The sequence below is a fragment of the Caenorhabditis briggsae genome (genome assembly GCF_000004555.2).
Source record: "Caenorhabditis briggsae complete genome, chrIII, whole genome shotgun sequence".
NCBI classification, from domain to species: domain Eukaryota; kingdom Metazoa; phylum Nematoda; class Chromadorea; order Rhabditida; family Rhabditidae; genus Caenorhabditis; species Caenorhabditis briggsae.
In genome coordinates this window covers 2,844,648-2,862,447 of record NC_013490.2, presented here as the reverse complement: position 1 = coordinate 2,862,447, position 17,800 = coordinate 2,844,648, and the positions used below count along the sequence as shown (strand labels likewise).

General features: G+C 36.9%; 4 protein-coding genes across 4 annotated transcripts; 3 read left to right on the top strand and 1 right to left on the bottom strand.

Annotated features, from left to right (window-relative positions):
• Nucleotides 1-904: 904 nt before the first annotated feature.
• On the top strand, nucleotides 905-7,219 carry Cbr-klf-1 (the record flags this gene model as incomplete). The annotated part of the gene is made up of 8 exons (XM_045243504.1): nucleotides 905-1,160; nucleotides 1,335-1,507; nucleotides 3,191-3,389; nucleotides 3,955-4,044; nucleotides 4,609-4,917; nucleotides 5,748-6,221; nucleotides 6,625-6,714; nucleotides 7,134-7,219. 8 exons carry the CDS (start codon nucleotides 905-907, stop codon nucleotides 7,217-7,219), a joined length of 1,677 nt encoding a protein of 558 aa, XP_045097581.1.
• Nucleotides 7,220-9,479: 2,260 nt separating this feature from the next.
• On the top strand, nucleotides 9,480-13,022 carry CBG25827 (the record flags this gene model as incomplete). Its single annotated transcript, XM_045243503.1, has 3 exons — nucleotides 9,480-9,581; nucleotides 12,632-12,811; nucleotides 12,861-13,022. 3 exons carry the CDS (start codon nucleotides 9,480-9,482, stop codon nucleotides 13,020-13,022), a joined length of 444 nt encoding a protein of 147 aa, XP_045100521.1.
• A 623-nt stretch (nucleotides 13,023-13,645) lies between these two features.
• On the bottom strand, nucleotides 13,646-15,131 carry CBG22480 (the record flags this gene model as incomplete). Its single annotated transcript, XM_045243502.1, has 2 exons — nucleotides 13,646-14,053; nucleotides 15,129-15,131. The coding sequence occupies 2 exons, from the start codon at nucleotides 15,129-15,131 to the stop codon at nucleotides 13,646-13,648; spliced, it is 411 nt and encodes a 136-aa protein (XP_045097580.1).
• A 314-nt stretch (nucleotides 15,132-15,445) lies between these two features.
• CBG22479 lies at nucleotides 15,446-16,446 on the top strand (the record flags this gene model as incomplete). The annotated part of the gene is made up of 2 exons (XM_002641019.1): nucleotides 15,446-15,545; nucleotides 16,187-16,446. The coding sequence occupies 2 exons, from the start codon at nucleotides 15,446-15,448 to the stop codon at nucleotides 16,444-16,446; spliced, it is 360 nt and encodes a 119-aa protein (XP_002641065.1).
• Between the last annotated feature and the right edge of the window lie 1,354 nt (nucleotides 16,447-17,800).

The window sequence follows — 17,800 nt, the reverse complement described above, 5'->3', positions numbered from 1 at the left end:
TTATTTTTTTTTCTGTCTTGCTAGTTTCCATGAACAGAATTTTTTTAGGGGGTGAACCACGCCCAATAATTTTTCTAGAAAATCTTTTAATCTAGGTCTTAAAATGTCATTTCACCTAGAATTCGACGTTTTTCGCAATTTTCTTCCCATTTGTAACCCTAATTTGAACCCCCCCCCTCGATTTATTGTTAGTCTGGGTCATGCGCCTTTAAATTTTGAGAATTTTGAGGTTTTGAAAATTTTCAAACTACCGTAACTCGGCTCACTATTCAGCAAACTTTTTGAAAACAAATTTCTTGAAGTCAGCTTATCAATAGCTTCAAAATGAGTATAAACAAGCCTAGGTTTGGTCGACTTTAAATTTGAATGCAGCGTTGCGGTCGCGTCGCGGTTCGGTAGGTAAAAATTCAAAGTGCAGCTAAACTAGTCGTTTTAAACTTATTTTGAAGCTCTTCTTAAGCAAAATTCAAATATTGCAAATTCAGTAAGATTGGACAAAAATGAAGAAAGTTATGAAAGTTCCAAAAAACTTCTGAAAATCTTTAAGCTACCGTAACTCGGCTAACTATCAAGCAAATTTTGAAAAACATAATTTTTTGAATTTAGCACGTCAAGGACTTCAAAATGAGTTTAAACACGACTAGTTTAGCTGCACTTTGAGTTTTGATCCACCAAACCGCGACGCGACCGCAACGCATAGGTCAAAATCAAAAGTGCAGCTAAACTAGTCGTGTTTAAGCTTATTTTGAAGCTCTTTAAAAGCTGAATTCAGATTTCGTAATTTCAATGAGCTTTTGCTAAGATGAAAAAAGTTATAAAGGTTTTAAGTTTTCAAAATTTTCGAAAAATTCTCATTTTCTCCTATTTTTCCTCAAAAATCTTTGAAGAATCCCAATTTTTTCAGATGTTTGGGCCATCAGCCTCCACATCCTCTTCCTCCACCCTTCAATTCAATGCCACGTCATCGTCCTCAACGATGACATCATCTGGCATGGCTCCGCCCCTTTTTGCCACGTCGTCATCGTTACGAGAGCCACGCCTCGTTCACATACCAAACAAACCGCTTCTGTCAATTGACCCATCGGCGAGAGCAGACTCACACGTCTATTTATCACCTTCTTTCATTCAATCAGGTATGTTGTTACCAGAAGCAGTGGCAGGTATGTCTCTTATCATATCAGATAGTAGAATTGTCTTAAAATAATTGAATTTTGATTGTGAAGAGCTTCAAAATGAGTATAAACATGACTAGATTTGATCAAATTTGTCATATCCGATAGCAGAGTGTTCTAGAAGATTTCCAGAAAATTCCAGCCAAAGGTACTGATTTTCAGCCGCCTCCTCATCAGTTTCATCGTCTGAAAATGATGATGCTAATCAGAGGATACATGAAGCCACAAGAAGTTTTAATCAGTTTGGATCTCAAGTTTATGAAACGATTCGAGAGCTTTCCAACACTTCAAACGCCTATGAGAGGTTGAAGGCAAACTCGTCTAGACGGAAAATGGTGGGTTTTTGAGTTTGGAGACTTTGAAGTTTGAATCAGGCGCGTTGAGAGCTTCAAAATGAGCTCAAACACGACTAGTTTTGGTAAACTTTGAATTTTGACCCATGCGTTGCGGTCGCGTCGCGGTTGGTAGGGCAAAATTCAAAAAGCAGCTGAACTAGTCGTGTTTAGGCTCATTTTAAAGCTCTCAACTTCAGAAACTTGAAAATATAAAGTTCAACAAGTTTCCATCAAAAATAAGCAAGAAAGGAAGTTTCTAAATGTTGAATTTTTCAAGGATTTGAAATATAACTCAAGTAATTCACAAACTAGACAATTTTCTGAGTTTTGCAACTTTTAAATTTGAACTTGACACGTTTAGAGCTTCAAAATGAGCATAAACACGACTACTCTAGCTTGATTTTGAGTTTCGACCCATCCGTTGCGGTCGCGTCGCGGTTTGGTAGAAAATTATTCAAAATTGAGCTAGACTAGTCGTGTTTGGGTTCATTTTAAAGCTCATTATTTAACAAGCTCGGTAATAAACATTTGAAAAAGTTAGCATGAAAACTAAGCGAGATACGGTAGTTTCTAATTTTCAAGAAATTAAAATTTTTGCATTTCAAGTAATTCATGAACTAGACGAATGGTTTCGGGTCATTTCTAGACTTGTTTAGGTTCATTTTGAAGCTCGTAAAAACAAAAAATCCAAAATTTTACTTTAACTCATTTCAAGTGAAAAACTAACAGAGATACAACACGTTAAAGTTTAGTGCTGAAAATTTCCAAAAGCTTGAAAGTGCGATAACTTTGTTCATCTCGAACCAAATAGGTTGAAATCAATTTTTTCAAATTTCTTACGTTGAGAGCTTTAAAATGAGCCCAAACACGCCTAGTCAAGCACAATCTTGAATTTCGACCGATGCGTTGCGGTCGCGTCGCGGTTTGCTAGACCAACATTCAAAGTGCACCTAAACTAGTCGTGTTTGGGCTCATTTTAAAGCTCTAAACGAGTTAAATTCAAATTTGATTGTGTTATCTGCAGATTTGGGATTTCTATTCCGAATTTTTCAGAAAAAAGTTTTTTCCAAAATCTCTATGTTGCACTTTTCATTACCACATTCCTTTTTTCCCGTCTTTGAACAAGACAAAAAAAGCGAACCGATTAATCAGAAGACGTTTTAAGGGGGGCGACCACAGAAACGATCCGGTCTTTTCTCTAACCCACTCCCTCTTATCAATCACTCTCTCATTTGGGGACAACGCCCAATGTTCTCTGTATTCCCTGCGTCTCTCTATCTCTTTTCTCTCTTTTTTCTTCGCGAAACATTAAGAAAGGACGGGTAACTAAAACCACACCCAAAAATGAAAAGATAAGGGAACGAAAAAAGTTATGAAATAGGGGTCAGATAGGGGATTACTGTAATGATGGATTATTGAAACTACCGTAACCCGGGTAATTTTGAAAATAGGGCTTTGAAAGTTAGATAACTAAGTTTGACACATCAAGAGCTTTCAAATGAGCCTAAACATGACTTGTCTAGCTTAACTTTGAATTTTGATCTACCAACCGCGACGCGACCGCAACGCACTGGCCAAAATTCAAAAGTGAGCAAACCTAGCCATGTTTAGGTTCATTTTGAAGCTCTCAACGCGCCAAATTGAGCTTTTCATGTTTCAAAACTCTGGTTTCCGTCATTTCAGAGATTCGCCCAAGATAGTGGAACAACATCAACCTCAAGTTCATCGTCACTTTTCGATCGACATGCCGCCGAGTTCTCAGCATTTACGCCCTATCGTAATCCCACTTATGACTCGACACAGAGCCTATTCCAACCATCAACGTCATCGATGAACGATCGATTAGAACAGATTCGAAACGAATTCATGGAAGAGCATAAACGTGAGAGCTAACGTAACCGGGGAAAAACTGAAAATATTTGTCTGAAACTTTGATTGTTGTGTCTGTGGCGCCGAGAGCTTCAAAATAAGTATAATCATGACTATGTTAGCTTAATTTTGAATTTTGACGTATTCGCTACGGCCGCGTCGCGGTTTGGTTGGTCGAAATTTGAATTGCAGCTAAACTAGTCGTGTTTAGGCTCATTTTGAAGCTCTAAACGAGTTAAATTCAAATTTGATTGTGTTATCTGCAGATTTGGGATTTTTATTCTGATTTTTTCAGAAAAACGTTTATTCCAAAATCTCTATGTTGCACTCTTCGTTACCACATTCCTTTTTTCCCGTCTTTGAACAAGACAAAAAAAGCGAATCGATTAACCAGAAGACGTTTTAAGGGGAGAGACGACCACCGACACGATCGTTGAGAACTAAAGATTACTGTAGTTTGGAGAACAAATTTCAAAATTGTTTGCCAAGCAACTCATATTATCAGAAAAAACGAAAACGCCTTAAGAAGTACAGTAATCTCTTATCAGCCACAGAAACAAATAAATATTTAATTTTAGCAAAAATTCCAGAATCACTCATGTCACTTTCCGGATTCAACACACCTACCACAGCTCTTGGTGCCGCCTTTCAGGATTTGAACATGAAAAGTGAGTTTTTCGGGACAAAAAAAACCGAATTTCAAGATACATATAAACTAAAAATTCGAATTTGGCGCGCTAAGAGCTTTAAAATGAGCCCAAACATGGCTAGTCTAGCTCAATTTTGAATTTTGACCCATGCGTTGCGGTTGCGTCGCGGTTGGTAAGTCAAAATTTCACGCTTGAGCAAATCTAGCAGAGTTTGGGCTTATTTTGAAGCTCGTTACATGACAAGTTAAAAAAATGTAAGAATTATATGTTTAGCTGGAAAATGAGCCAAGATACTGTAGTTTCAAAATCTTGGTCAAAAAATTAGCAAAGTTAGAAACTACCGTACCTCGCTTAGTTTTCGAGCAATCTTCTCGAAATTTGAATTTTTCATTTTTTCGTGTGAAGAGCTTTAAAATAAGTTTAAACACAACTAGGCTAGGTCAATTTTAAACTTTGATCTACCAAACCGCGACGCGACCGCAGCGCATGGGTCAAAATTCAAAGTGCAGCTAAACTAGTCGTGTTTAGGCTCGTTTTGAAGCTCTCGCTCTAACAAACTCAGATTTCTTATTTTCGTTTCAGGCGCGTTTGCCCCTGTTCGCCGATCGGGTCTAGATCATCGAAGAGGTGCCGGTGGCCATTTCATTTCTGATATTCTCAAAGAAGAGCCAATAGGCTCTAGAAACCTCGACGGCCTAAATGTGATCAGAAATGTGCCAATACGATTAATCCATTCCACTTCTAACTTTGATATTGCTTCTTCAAGTTCTGGAGATTCTGGACATCAAGGGGCGAACGATGATCATGAGAGTATTGTTGTGGAGGATGCCGATATGGATAGTCCAACTAGTCCGTTGGTTAAAAAATCTGCGCGAGGATTTGATTTGAGAGGTCAGTCTTTTAAAAATGTGGGAAAAATGAGCCAAAAATCAGGTCATCCGCTCAGACGGGATAGGGAGCCTTTTAAGTCTATCGTAATCTTTACCCAATTCCCAAATGAGCCATGAAATAACAATTTTCTGTTTTATCATGTCCAGAGCTTCAAAATGAGCCCAAACACGACTAGGTTCTATGAAAAACGGCTAGAGACGTAGTGTGTCTCGCTTCTCTGCACTCTAACCTTTAGCGTTAAAACTACCGTATCTCGCTTAGTTTTAAGCCAATATTTTTGAAAGTTGCATTCTCGAATTCAAAGCATTTAGAACATCAAAACGCGCCTAAACATGAATAGTCTTGCTCAATTTTGAATGTTCACCTCCCATCCGCAGCGCGACCGCAACGCACTAGTCAAAATTAAAAATTGAGCAATACTATTCGTGTTTAGGCTTATTTTAAAGCTCTTAACAGGCCAAATTGATTGCTCAATTTTTTAAACAAAGTTGAGCAAAAAACTAAGCAAGTTACGGTAGTTTTAAGGAAGCTAGAGCGCAGAGAAACGAGACACACTGCGTCTCTAACCTTGAAACTCAACGTGTGCGGAGCCTAGGCGCGTGGGGGTTCAATTTGAAGCTCTCAGGCTGAAGGATTTGAAAATCAAGCTCAAGTTTTACATTATTCAAACTGGTCTAAGTTACGGTAGATTTCAGAATCTCCATATTCTCACACACTTTGTCTTTAACCCGGTTTTATGGAATCTTTTATACTTACTTTGAAGCGTTTTTCACCCCCAAATTCGAAATTCTCTTTGAAATAATAATAGTAATAATAATAATAATCTTCAGATCCGCTAACAATCAACACGGAGAGCATCTCATCAACATCGGACCTTCCCAGCTCCCTCTCTTCCTCCGTAAACTCCTTCGTTTATCAGAATCATGATCCATTGGATTTTCAAAAAGTGATCGAGCAGTTAACAGCGGATTCCAGTCGTGCTGTAATGCCAGATTTCACAGGAATGGTTGATCCGGCGAACATCTTAACGCAGATAGATCTGGTGAAGAAGCAAATGAGCGAAATGGAAAAACTGATGTCAGAAGCGCAAGGAGAGCTGGAAATGCGAAGAAGTCAGTCGAATTTGAATCTACACGTGGATTCGTGTCAAGATGACTCGTCGAATTGTGAGGCAAGCCCAAGTTCGAGCTATAATGATGAGCCGGCTTCGAAGAGACTCCATCAGTGCACACATCCACAGTGCGGCAAGGTGTACACCAAAAGCAGTCATTTAAAGGCGCATTATCGAACACATACAGGTGAGAGTCTTATATTTTTAGAAAGAAGGGAAAATTTCTAATGAAATGGTTTTTAAAATTATAAGAATCGGTTGAAAATGATCAAAGTTAGAGGAATTTGAAAAAAAAATGATTTTTTAAAAAAATTTTGCGAGGTTCCTTATGAAAAAGAGCAATTTAAAGGCACATAACTTAATTTCAACACATCAAATTATATATTTTTAAAAAGAAGAAAACATTTCTGATGAAATCGTGTTAAAATATTGAAAATTGGTTGAAAATAATGAAAGTTAGAAGGTTTTGAAAAAAAATTCCAAAAAAATTTTTTTTTGGAATTTTTTCCATTTTTTATACTTTTTGGCTATAAGATATGGAATTTACTACAATTTGCACGTAATATCAAATTTCAACCTTACGATTTAATTTCCAGGCGAAAAACCGTACGAATGCAGTTGGCCTGGATGTGATTGGCGGTTCGCGAGATCTGACGAACTTACAAGGCACTATAGGAAGCATACAGGTGAGAATTTGGAAATTTTGGAAAAATATTTGAATTGAGCAGGATTAGAGCTTCAAATCGAGTATAAAAATCATAGGTTTTCCTTTAACAATTTTTCGAAAAAAATAATTTTTGGATTTTTTTTCTGAAAAATTTTGAAAATCTACCGTAACCTGGAGGAAACTTGAAAACTAGCGATAAAACATGTACTTCTGAATTTGCCATGTTAAGAGCTTCAAAATGAGCATAATCATGACTATAATTGGTGAAATTCGAAATTTCGACTTTAAAGGCGCATAGCGGTCCAAAATTTGAAAGTTGATCAAAACTAGTCATTTTTATACTTATTTTAAAGCTCTTAACGCGCTGAATTCAAAAATTAAATTAATTTTTCTCTAAACCAAACAGAAAATGAATTTTTCGAACTTTTCCATTTTCAGGAGACCGCCCATTCAAATGCACGCAGTGCTCGCGAGCCTTCTCGAGGAGTGACCATCTGAGTCTTCACATGAAAAGACATTTTTGAATTTTCGAATTCCCCGCCAAACCTCTCCCTTTTGATTTACGGGTCTTCCGGTGCTTTTTTTCCAGAAAAAAATGTTAGTCACATTTTTCATTTGTGACGAACCTAGTCCCTGAATTCGAGACGAAACATTTTTTGTGATTTTTTATTGATATTTTGCCCTGAAAACGAGTAATTTTTGTGTTGAAATTACGGTCAAAAAATGAAATTGGTTGTGCTCAAAAAGAATAAATTTAATTGTTTTTTTTTGGGATTTTTTGAGATTTTAGGGTTTTTGGTTTCTTGGTTTTCAGGTTTTTAGGAATTCAGAAACTCGGAAATTCGAAAATTACACTTTCCGATTTTCCGAATTTTCATTTTCAAGTCTTTTTGAAAGAATATCCGGTTTTCAGTTTTCCGTTTTTATTCAGAATTTCAGATTTCAAGATTTTTCAGATTTTCAATATTTTAAGATTTTTCAGAATAAAATATAATATGATTTCCTGTCCCACGGAATTTATCCATCCATCCTTGTCACTTACACATGTTTCGTCTTCTTCTTCTTCTTTTTATCCGTGTACATTTATATGTACATGCTCTTACTACTCTATTATGCACACCTCATCTTTTTTTGCTCTTCTATTCTCTGCGTCTCTCTTTCAATTTTTTTTTAGGATAATCCTTTCTTGATACCCTAGAAGTCACATTTTCCACTCTAGTTTTCAGAATATTAGAGCAAAAACTAAGCAGGACCTAATTAAAAATGATTCCTGAGCCTTTGAACTGAGTATTACTGTAGCTATTTTTATTCCCATTCCATTTTTCTTGTTTTTAGCTTCAAAATGAGCCTAAACACGGCTAGGTTTGCTCAATTTTGAATTTTGACCTCCCAACCGCGACGCCACCGCAACGCACTGGTCAAATTTGAAAATCAATCAAAACTAGTTGTGTTTGGGTTTATTTTGAAGCTCTTAGCAAAACAAATCGAATGCTCTAGTTTTCAAAGAATTTGGCAAAAACTAAGAAAGTTAAGATAGTTTGTAAGCAGACTAGAGTGCAGAGAAGCGAGACACACTGCGTCTCTGACATTCCGATATGAATGAAATATTTTCAAACTCAGCTCATTTTTAGCTTCAAAATGAGCCCAAACACGACTAGTCTAGCGTAATTTTGAATTTTGACCTACCAACCGCGACGCGACCGCAACGAACTGATCAAAATTCAAAGTTGAGCAATCCTAGTCGTGTTTAGACTAATTTTGAAGCTCGAAACAAGAGAAATTCTGCAAAATGAATATTTTTCGAACATTTCTTGAGAAAATTTGGTTGTGCCGAAAAATTAAAATTTCGAAAGAAAGTGAAACTTCCTGTTTTGCACAGAAAACTTTACAAATTCGATATTTCTAAATTAAACATATATTTTCGTACTTCTCATGTTTTGAGCTTCAAAATGAGCCCAAACACGGCTAGGTTTGCTCAATTTTGAATTTTGACCTCCCAACCGCGACGCGACCGGAACGCACTGGTCAAATCTGAATATCGATCAAAACTAGTCGTGTTTGGGTTTATTTTGAAGCTCTTAGCAAAGCAAATCGAATGCTCTCGTTTTCAAAGAAATTGAGCAAAAACTAAGAAAGTTACGGTAGTTTGAAAAGTCTAGTGTGCAGTGAAGTGAGACACACTGCGTCTCTGACCCTCAAAGTGGGCGGAGCAGGGCTCTATTTGGAGTCGTTTTGAAGCTCTAGACGCGGTGAGTTTAAATATTTTAGACTCAAAAAACGGAAGTTCGATAAAATTGGTTTTAGAGAGGATTTTTGTTTTAAAAAAAATTTCGCCTGCAAATTTGTCAAATATTTTCTTGAAATTTTTTTTTTTCAATTGCAAAATTTTTTCAGTGCAAAATTTTCGAAAATTTCAAATTTTTTGGATTTTCTGAAATTTTGAGAATTCTCGACGTTTTTTTTGTTAATTTTGAAATTTTTGGGATTTTTAGATTTTTCCGTTTTTGAACTTCTGAATCTCATTGCTCATTCTTAATTTTTATAAATTTTCAGATAATGCTTCTCTTCTCTCCACTATTCACATTCTTCTGTCTATTTCTTACTGTACTCCTAATCGACACCACCCCCACAAATTTCAATTTCCATCGAGACCCGAAAAATTCAAAAAATCCCGAAATTTGCGATTTTGGACATCTCGGCTACTCATTTTTGCTCGTTTTCGTCCTTTTTTGTCTAATATCATTTGTCAGGAGACAATTTATACTGAAAAAACCGCCCAAACACATGTCAATGTACCAGAAAAATCTGAAAATTGGAATTTTCGGATTACTCTTTTGTGCCATGGTCCAAAGATGTGCATGGTTTTATATGAAGGGAAAGCTTGAGGTGAGGTTCGGGGGGTTGGAAAGTGGGAAAAATTAAATTCAGCAGGAAAAGAGCTTTAAAATGAGCTCAAACACGACTAGGCTCCGCCTACTGAGGCTAAAGACGCAGTGTGTCTCGTTTCGCTGCACTCTAGCCTCCGTAAAACTACCGTAACTTGCTTAGTTTCTGTTTAATTTTGTGAAAAAATTTGAGCAATCGATTTGACTTGTTATGAGCTTCAAAATGAACCTAAACATGACTAGATTTGATTAATTTTGAAATTTTTCGTTTTTCGCGGTGGGACCCAAAATTTTTCGAAAACTTCGGAATTTCCCAAATATAGTCATGATTATATTCATTTTGCAGCTCTTTACTCAAAAAATTCAAAAATATTAATTTCAGTGTATTTGTCTGAAAATGAACCAAGTCACAAGGCTTTCAAGTTTCAGCACCAAAATTAAAGTTACTGTATCTCGGTTAATTTTTTTGTCATGATGTAATAAATATTAAATTCAAGTTTCCAAAGTTATGAGCTTCAAGATGAGCATGAACACGACTGGATTTGGTCAACTTTAAAATTTTCCATGGTGGGACCCAAAAAAGCCAAAATTTTGAAACTCTTCAAAACATATTCATGATTATACTCATTTTGAAGCGCGTTCTTTGAGAAATCCAAAAATATTATTATCAGCAGTTTTGCATTAAAATAAGCAGAGTTAATGCCGCGTTCAATGTTGATTTCCAGGAAAAATTTCCTGGAAAAACGCTGCCCAAAGCTGCCAATTTTTTCCAGGTTTTCCAGCTACTGTCGCAACGAGTGTTACCGTAGTTTGTCTCGTTCGTTTCGAGACCACCGACCTCGCACGATTTACGGGCTTTTTTTAACGCAATTTTTCAACGTTTTTTAACGTTTTTCAGCCATAATTGACTGTGTTTTGCTGGAAATTTTTCGAGAAAATATGGATTCCGATGAAGAAAATGTGGAAGAGATCAAAGACATTTATGAGTAGCTTGTATTTCTGATGAATTATTCTTTTTCGGTTTGTAGGTGACATCGTCACACGGTTGTGACAACAGTTATCCGAAAAAGGAAAGAGTTCAAAAAGAGAAAAGTTAGAAAAAAGGAAAAAAGGCTGAAAATCAAAGCAAAAAAGAGATACAACTTCGAAAAATTGAAAAGCTTCAACAAACATTGTCAGTGTTTTAATGAAATTCCAGAAGCTGTGGAGGTGTGAAATGAGTGCAATGTACAATAACTTTAAAGGTGGGGGGACAGGAGATTTTTCGTAGTTTTTTTGTAGCTAGAGTATGCATTCTACCTTCACGGTGTACAACGCTTAATGTCACTCTGCGTCACCTGTCGTCCTCGCCTTTATGTATGCAATCGGGCGTCCGCTTTCTCTTTGCCCGCGGGGCTCAGTCGGTAGCGGCGCCGCACCGTCAACACTCGCCTCGACAAGTTCAACTCCTCGAGGGGCATCTTTGAGCGGAATTTCGAGAACATTATTCTTCTCATGTCTCCCCACCTTTAATGCCATACTCCAACTGTTGTACACGCTTCGCCAAACGGAGCTCCGGTCTACGGTCAGCCTGCTTATACTCAACCCTGCGTTCTACAACCAGGAAGAACTGTCGTAGTTCAAAACGGAGGAGGATCTCGTGCAAAGTTTGTTACTATACGAGTTCCCTTGATATCACTTTTTTCAGCGATTGCTGTGCGGGTGCATGCTGTATGGCTATTCTAAGATTAACTCTTTCTCTGTTCTCTACACAATTTAATAAAAGCTTTGAGCTTATTCTTATGAAATGAAAAATACATTGAAAAAACAATTGAAAACAGGTTGTCGAGTAACAGATAGAACCATGTACAGAATAGTAGTTGAAAGTGTATTAAACGGGAGACATCAGACGATTTGGACTCATCTGATCTACGAGCTTCTCTTGGTTCTTTTCCATAGCATGCAATCACTCCATTTACCGATGTCCATCTTTCGTTGAGTGATTTTGATACGGAGCTAGAAATTAGTTGTATCACAATTAGACATTTTTGAACATCATTATTTCTAAGAATCGGTGTTTTAGAAAATAAACGAAACGAGAAGTTGAACGAGTTTTATTAATTAAAGGTGGGGGGGGGGGGACATGAAAAAAATAATGTTCTCGAAATTCCATTTAAATATGCCCCTCGAGGAGTTGAACTTGTCGAGGCGAGTGTTGAAGGTGCGGCGCCGCTACCGACTGAGCTACGCGGGCAAAGAGAAAGCGCACGCCCGATTGCATACATAAAGGCGAGGACGACAGCTGTACGCAGAGTGACATTAAGCGTTGTACACCGTGACGGTAGAATGCATACTCTAGCTACAAAAAAACTACGAAAAATCTCCTGTCCCCCCACCTTTAATTTGCCGGATTAACCGAGATACAGTAACTTTAATTTTGGTGCTGAAACTTGAAAGCCTTGTGAATTGGTTCATTTTCAGACAAATACACTGAAATTAATATTTTTGAATTTTTTGAGTAAAGAGCTGCAAAATGAATATAATCATGACTATATTTGGAAAATTCCGAAATTTTCGAAAAATTTTGGGTCCCACCGCGAAAAACGAAAAATTTCAAAATTAATCAAATCTAGTCATGTTTAGGTTCATTTTGAAGCTCATAACAAGTCAAATCGATTGCTCAAATTTTTTCACAAAATTCAACAGAAACTAAGCAGCGTTTTTCCAGGAAATTTTTCCTGGAAATCAACTTTGAACGCGGCATAAAGCAATTTCAAGTTTCTGTGTATTTTCAGCACCAACATTAAAACTACAGTTTCTTGTTCATTTTTGAGTCAGATTAATATAAATTACAGATTTGGGTTTTTAAAATAATGAGATTCAAAATGAGCCCAAACACGATGAGTTTTGGTCAAGTTTGAATTTTTAACCTTGCATTGCGGTCGCGTCGCGGGTGATGGGTCAGAAGTCAAATTTCAGCTAGGCTAGTCATGATTATACTCATTTTGAAGCTCTCAACGCGCTGAATTCAAATTTCCAGTCATTTACAACTTTTAAGCAAAGTAATTCCAGATCGGGTTCCCTATTCTCTGCATCTCCGACACATTTTCCATGTTATCGATTTTGATTTTTCTTCTGGAAGGTTCCACAGCATGCGATGTTCGCTACAAGCGTTGGAAGGAATATTCAGTGTTTACTGTAGTTTTTACAGTAATCAGCACTTATACATTGCTCAGGTTTATCGGAGATTATGTAAGTTTTTGGAAATTTTGAAAAACATTTTTCCAAAAAATTTTTCCAGTACGACCTAATGTTTCACCTGGCCTACAGTATTACTGTAGCCGTCCACATCATTGATGTCCACGTGTTATCATGCAATCAGATTCGAGTGAATCTGATGGTCCCGGTGCCCAAAAAACCCCAGGAAAATCAATTGATTTTGGGAGAGTCTTTCATGGTTTAAAAATGTTACTGTTTTTTGAATAAATTCGTCTATGGGGACATCCGGATTTACAGATAAACAGAAAATCATGAAGATAGAGAAAAAGAGCTTTAAAATGAGCCCAAACACGGCTAGGCTCCGCCCACTTTGATTTTTTGGACTTTAAAGGCGCATGGGGGGTGCGAATTTTTTATAGTGGCCGGGGCCTAGTCGTGTTTATACTCGTTTTAAAGCCTACAAGATGGGCAATCGATATATCTACTTTTCGTGAAGTTTGAAACAAAAAGAGCAATATGAGTAAAATGATTTATTCAAGATATCAACCACAATTCAGAAATCAAAATTCGATATTTCCAAATAAAACATACATTTTCGAATTTCTCATGTTTTGAGCTTCAAAATGAGCCCAAACACGACTAGTCTAGCTTAATTTTGAATGTTGACTTAGCAACCGCGACGCGACCGCAACGCACTGGTCAAAATTCAAAGTTGAGCAATCCTGGTCGTGTTTGTGCTCATTTTGAAGCTAAAAACACGACACATCCAATGAAATTAGATGCTACGGACCGAAATCAATGCGAAAAGGGAGATGAGTAGAATGATTTATTCAGGATAAAAAGCACAATTCAGAAATCGTAAGAAATTCATTTAGGGCAGTTGGCCTCCCGGATGCATACATTTTCATGTCTCACAAACCCCTTGGAACATTGACAGACATTTGGTTTGCACAATTTGATACAAGGAGGGTCCGGTTGAGCACAAATTGGCTCACAATGGGTTCCACACTCGAAAAACTCCTCATCCTCTCCACATTTCTTATCACAATCATTGATTCGAACACATTTCCCATTCGATTCATTACGGACGAATTGAGGCAGACATTGACATTTGTTTGGAATGCATACTTGAGGACATGGTTGGTTAGAAGCATTGGGATTGGAACAAGAGGGTTCACACGCAGATCCACAGGACTTGAAGATTTCATTTGGTCCACATTCAGATGGTGTAGCAGCGCAGAAGGCGAGGAGGGGTAGAAGAAGAAGAAGAAAATTCTGAAAAAAATTAATTTTGGATTCCATTTCCACGTTCAGTTTGGTCTAATTATTAAGCCGCTCCTGCACTTGCACTTTAAGCTCAATTATCTCGGTTACCAATAGAGTTATCAAGAGGTTGTCAACTAGTGAATTATGTATCATATTATCACCATTATTTTACTAGTTGACCTATTTTTAATATCACTTACAGTAACCGAGATAATTGAGTTCAATTGCATGTTTCGAATTGGTTCCAATTGTTACTAACAAGCAGAAACGAAGACAAATATTCGTATTTTGAATAAGTTTTGGCTTTTTCAGTTGCTCTTGATTCCGAACATGTAATTCTGAGTCAAGATTCATATTAGAAATGTTAAGTTTATATAGATTGCTCATGCCTAATTCTGAACCAAAGTTAACCGATTTTTGAGTGATCCGTTATCTTTGAGCTGATTTATCTCATTTTCCGTGAATGATATCAAAAAGTGATCAATTAACAAAATAATTGTGTTGTCATCATGAACGTTTTGTTAGTTGATTATTTTTCTGTATCTTTCACAGAAAATGAAGTAAATTGGGTCAAAGTTAAGAGGTCGGAAGCGTACCTCATCCGGGAACCGCCCACTTTAAGACAACTTATCTCGGTTTCTATGAGAGATATCAAAAATTAATCTACTGATAAAATGTTGCTGATATTATGATAAACAATTTATCAGTTGACAACTTTTTGATATCATTTGAAGGAACCGAGATAATTGAGCTTAGAGTATGCTTATAGGGTGGGCTTCTATTTTTACAATACTGTAGCTTGATGATCTAGCTCAAAGATTGGAGATTACTGTAGCTACCGTAAAACCTCTAATAGAACGACACCCGGATCGTCCACTTTGAGCCTATATATCCTACTTCTTTTGAAAGATATCAAAAAGTGGTTAACTAGTAAAATGTTTATCAGGTTATCAGCAACATTTTACCAGTTAGCCACTTTTTGATATCTTTCACAGAAAATGAGATATATAGGCTCAAAGTGGACGATCCGGGTGTCGTTCTATTAGAGGTTTTACGGTAACTAAAGAAAACCATAAACACTTACCATGGCGCTATAGACAAGAGGAATGAATTAATTTCAATGTTAACCTCTTTATTCTTTTATACTGATCCTATCATGGGATCTCTTGCTCATTCTTATTGGAAAATCACAAGATCACATGTATGCCATCTGATCCTCCTCAGAGTTCATGTAAGATCATAAGTTCAAAATTACTCATTTTCCCTTTTTTCTTATCATTTCCACCTTATCACCTGATCAGATGTTTCATAAAATCCTAAGTTTCATTAGTAATGAGCAAGAGATCTTATGATAAGATTAGTATAAAAGCCCTGGGGGTTTCATCAGCCTTATCAGCAATCATGGTATTCCAGAAGCTTCTTCTTCCTCTCCTTCTACCCCTCCTCGCCTTCTGCGCTGCTACACCATCTGAATGTGGACCAAATGAAATCTTCAAGTCCTGTGGGTCTGCGTGTGAACCCTCTTGTTCAAATCCCGATGCTTCTAATCAACCATGTCCCCAGGTATGCGTTCCAAAGCATTTTTGAATTCAAATGTTGAATTTACCTCAGTGAGAGCTTCGAAATGAGCTCAAACACGAGTAGATTTGATCAAAATTTTAATTTTTTGGACCCCTTTTCAAAGAGACCCCCTCTCAAAAGTGGCATTTTTCAAAATCTAGTAATGTTTAGGCTGACTTTGAAGCTCTAAAAATGAAGCTACAAGTTTCAGGTGTGCATCCCAAACAAATATCAATGTCTGAATTGCCCGCGGTATGTCCGGGGTATCAGGTTCCTGTGATAAAATAGAAGAAAATCAACAAGAAATGTAACAAAATCGGTTTATTATGAACAAGTTAGAAAGAAACAACAAATAAAAGCTTAGAATTCAAGCAAACTCACTTGAAATCCTTAAAAGAGTCCCTAGAACAACCACGAGCCAAATCCAAGCTCGCAATCACTCAAAAACTAAATTTAAACTGTGCGCGCGCCGAGCGGGATAGCGGAGTGTCGTTGCGTGGTTAGAGGGAACCTTTAGAAGGGGTTGGAGGGTAGCTGCACCAGGCAACTTCTGCCTTAATTCTAACCAACCATGTCCTCAAGTATGCATTCCAAACAAATGTCAATGTCTGCCTCAATTCGTCCGTAATGAATCGAATGGGAAATGTGTTCGAATCAATGATTGTGATAAGAAATGTGGAGAGGATGAGGAGTTTTTCGAGTGTGGAACCCATTGTGAGCCAATTTGTGCTCAACCGGACCCTCCTTGTATCAAATTGTGCAAACCAAATGTCTGTCAATGTTCCAAGGGATTCGTGAAACATGAAAATGTATGCATCCAGGAGGCCAACTGCCCTAAATGAATTTTTTACGATTTCTGAATTGTGCTTTTTATCCTGAATAAATCATTCTACTCATCTCCCTTTTCGCATTGATTTCGGTCAGTACCACCTAATTTCATTGGATGTGTCGTGTTTTTAGCTTCAAAATGAGCCAAAACACGACTAGGATTGCTCAATTTCAAATTTCGACCAGTGCGTTGCGGTCGCGTCGCGGTTGGTAGGTCAACATTCAAAATTGAGCTAGACTAGGCGTGTTTAGGCTCATTTTGAAGCTCAAAACATGAGAAATTCGAAAATGTATGTTTTATTTGGAAATATCGAATTTTGAAAGTTTTCTGGGCAAAACGAGAAGTTTCACTTTTTTCCGAAATTTTCATTTTTGGGCATAGCCTATTTTTTTTTTTAGAAACGTTTGAAAAATATCAATTTTGCTGAATTTCTCTTGTCCGAGCTTCAAAATGAGCCCAAACACGACTAGGATTGCACAACTTTGAGTTTTGACCAGTGCGTTGCGGTCGCGTCGCGGTTGGTAGGTCAACATTCAAAATTAAGCTAGACTAGTCGTGTTTGGGCTCATTTTGAAGCTCAAAACATGTGAAAATCGAAAATGTATGACCGATCTCAAAATTACAAGAAGTGAACGATATTTGGACGAAACCAAGAAATTAAATCTTTCCGAATAATTTTCTCCTTCTAACAGATGCCTATCTAGAACTTTTCTGGCTAATTTCTGTAAAAAATGAAAATCAGATTATTCTTTTTTTTTGTTTTTGTTAGTTAGAATTGCAGAAAAAGATAATAAGGGAGAGAGAGAGAGAAAGAGAGAGAGAGAGAGAGAGAGAGAGAGAGAGAGGCATAGAGACGCGGAGAAGCGGGAGAAATGTCTGGAAAAGGGAAAAGGGACTCTTATGACCCTTGCTTACACTTCTCCGTTTCTTCGTCGTCCAATTTTTTTTCTCTTTTCTGTCTGCGTCTCGTTTGTTGTCTCTACTCCCTCTCTATTATTTTTTTTTCTCGATTCCCCTTTTTTCCGGCCGTTTCATATACATTTTTTATAGTTCTTCTTCCTTTTTCTTCTGTTATTTTGTTCAAAAAAAAAGAAAATTTTGAAATTTTCATCCCTAAAACTTTTTCAGTCTGAAAAAAAAATTTTCAGTCTGAAAGTTTTTGTGTTTTTTCATGAAATTTTCAAGCCATTTTTAGTGGAAATTATTGATTTTTTTCAGATTATTTTAGATTAAACAATTCCATTTTCTTCATTTTTTAAACTTTTTTTTCTGCAAATTATGAAAATCATTTCTATTGCAATTGGGGTTTTCTGAAAGTTCTTCTGGTCATAACTTTCAATATTTGAATTTTCAAGTTTCGAAATTAG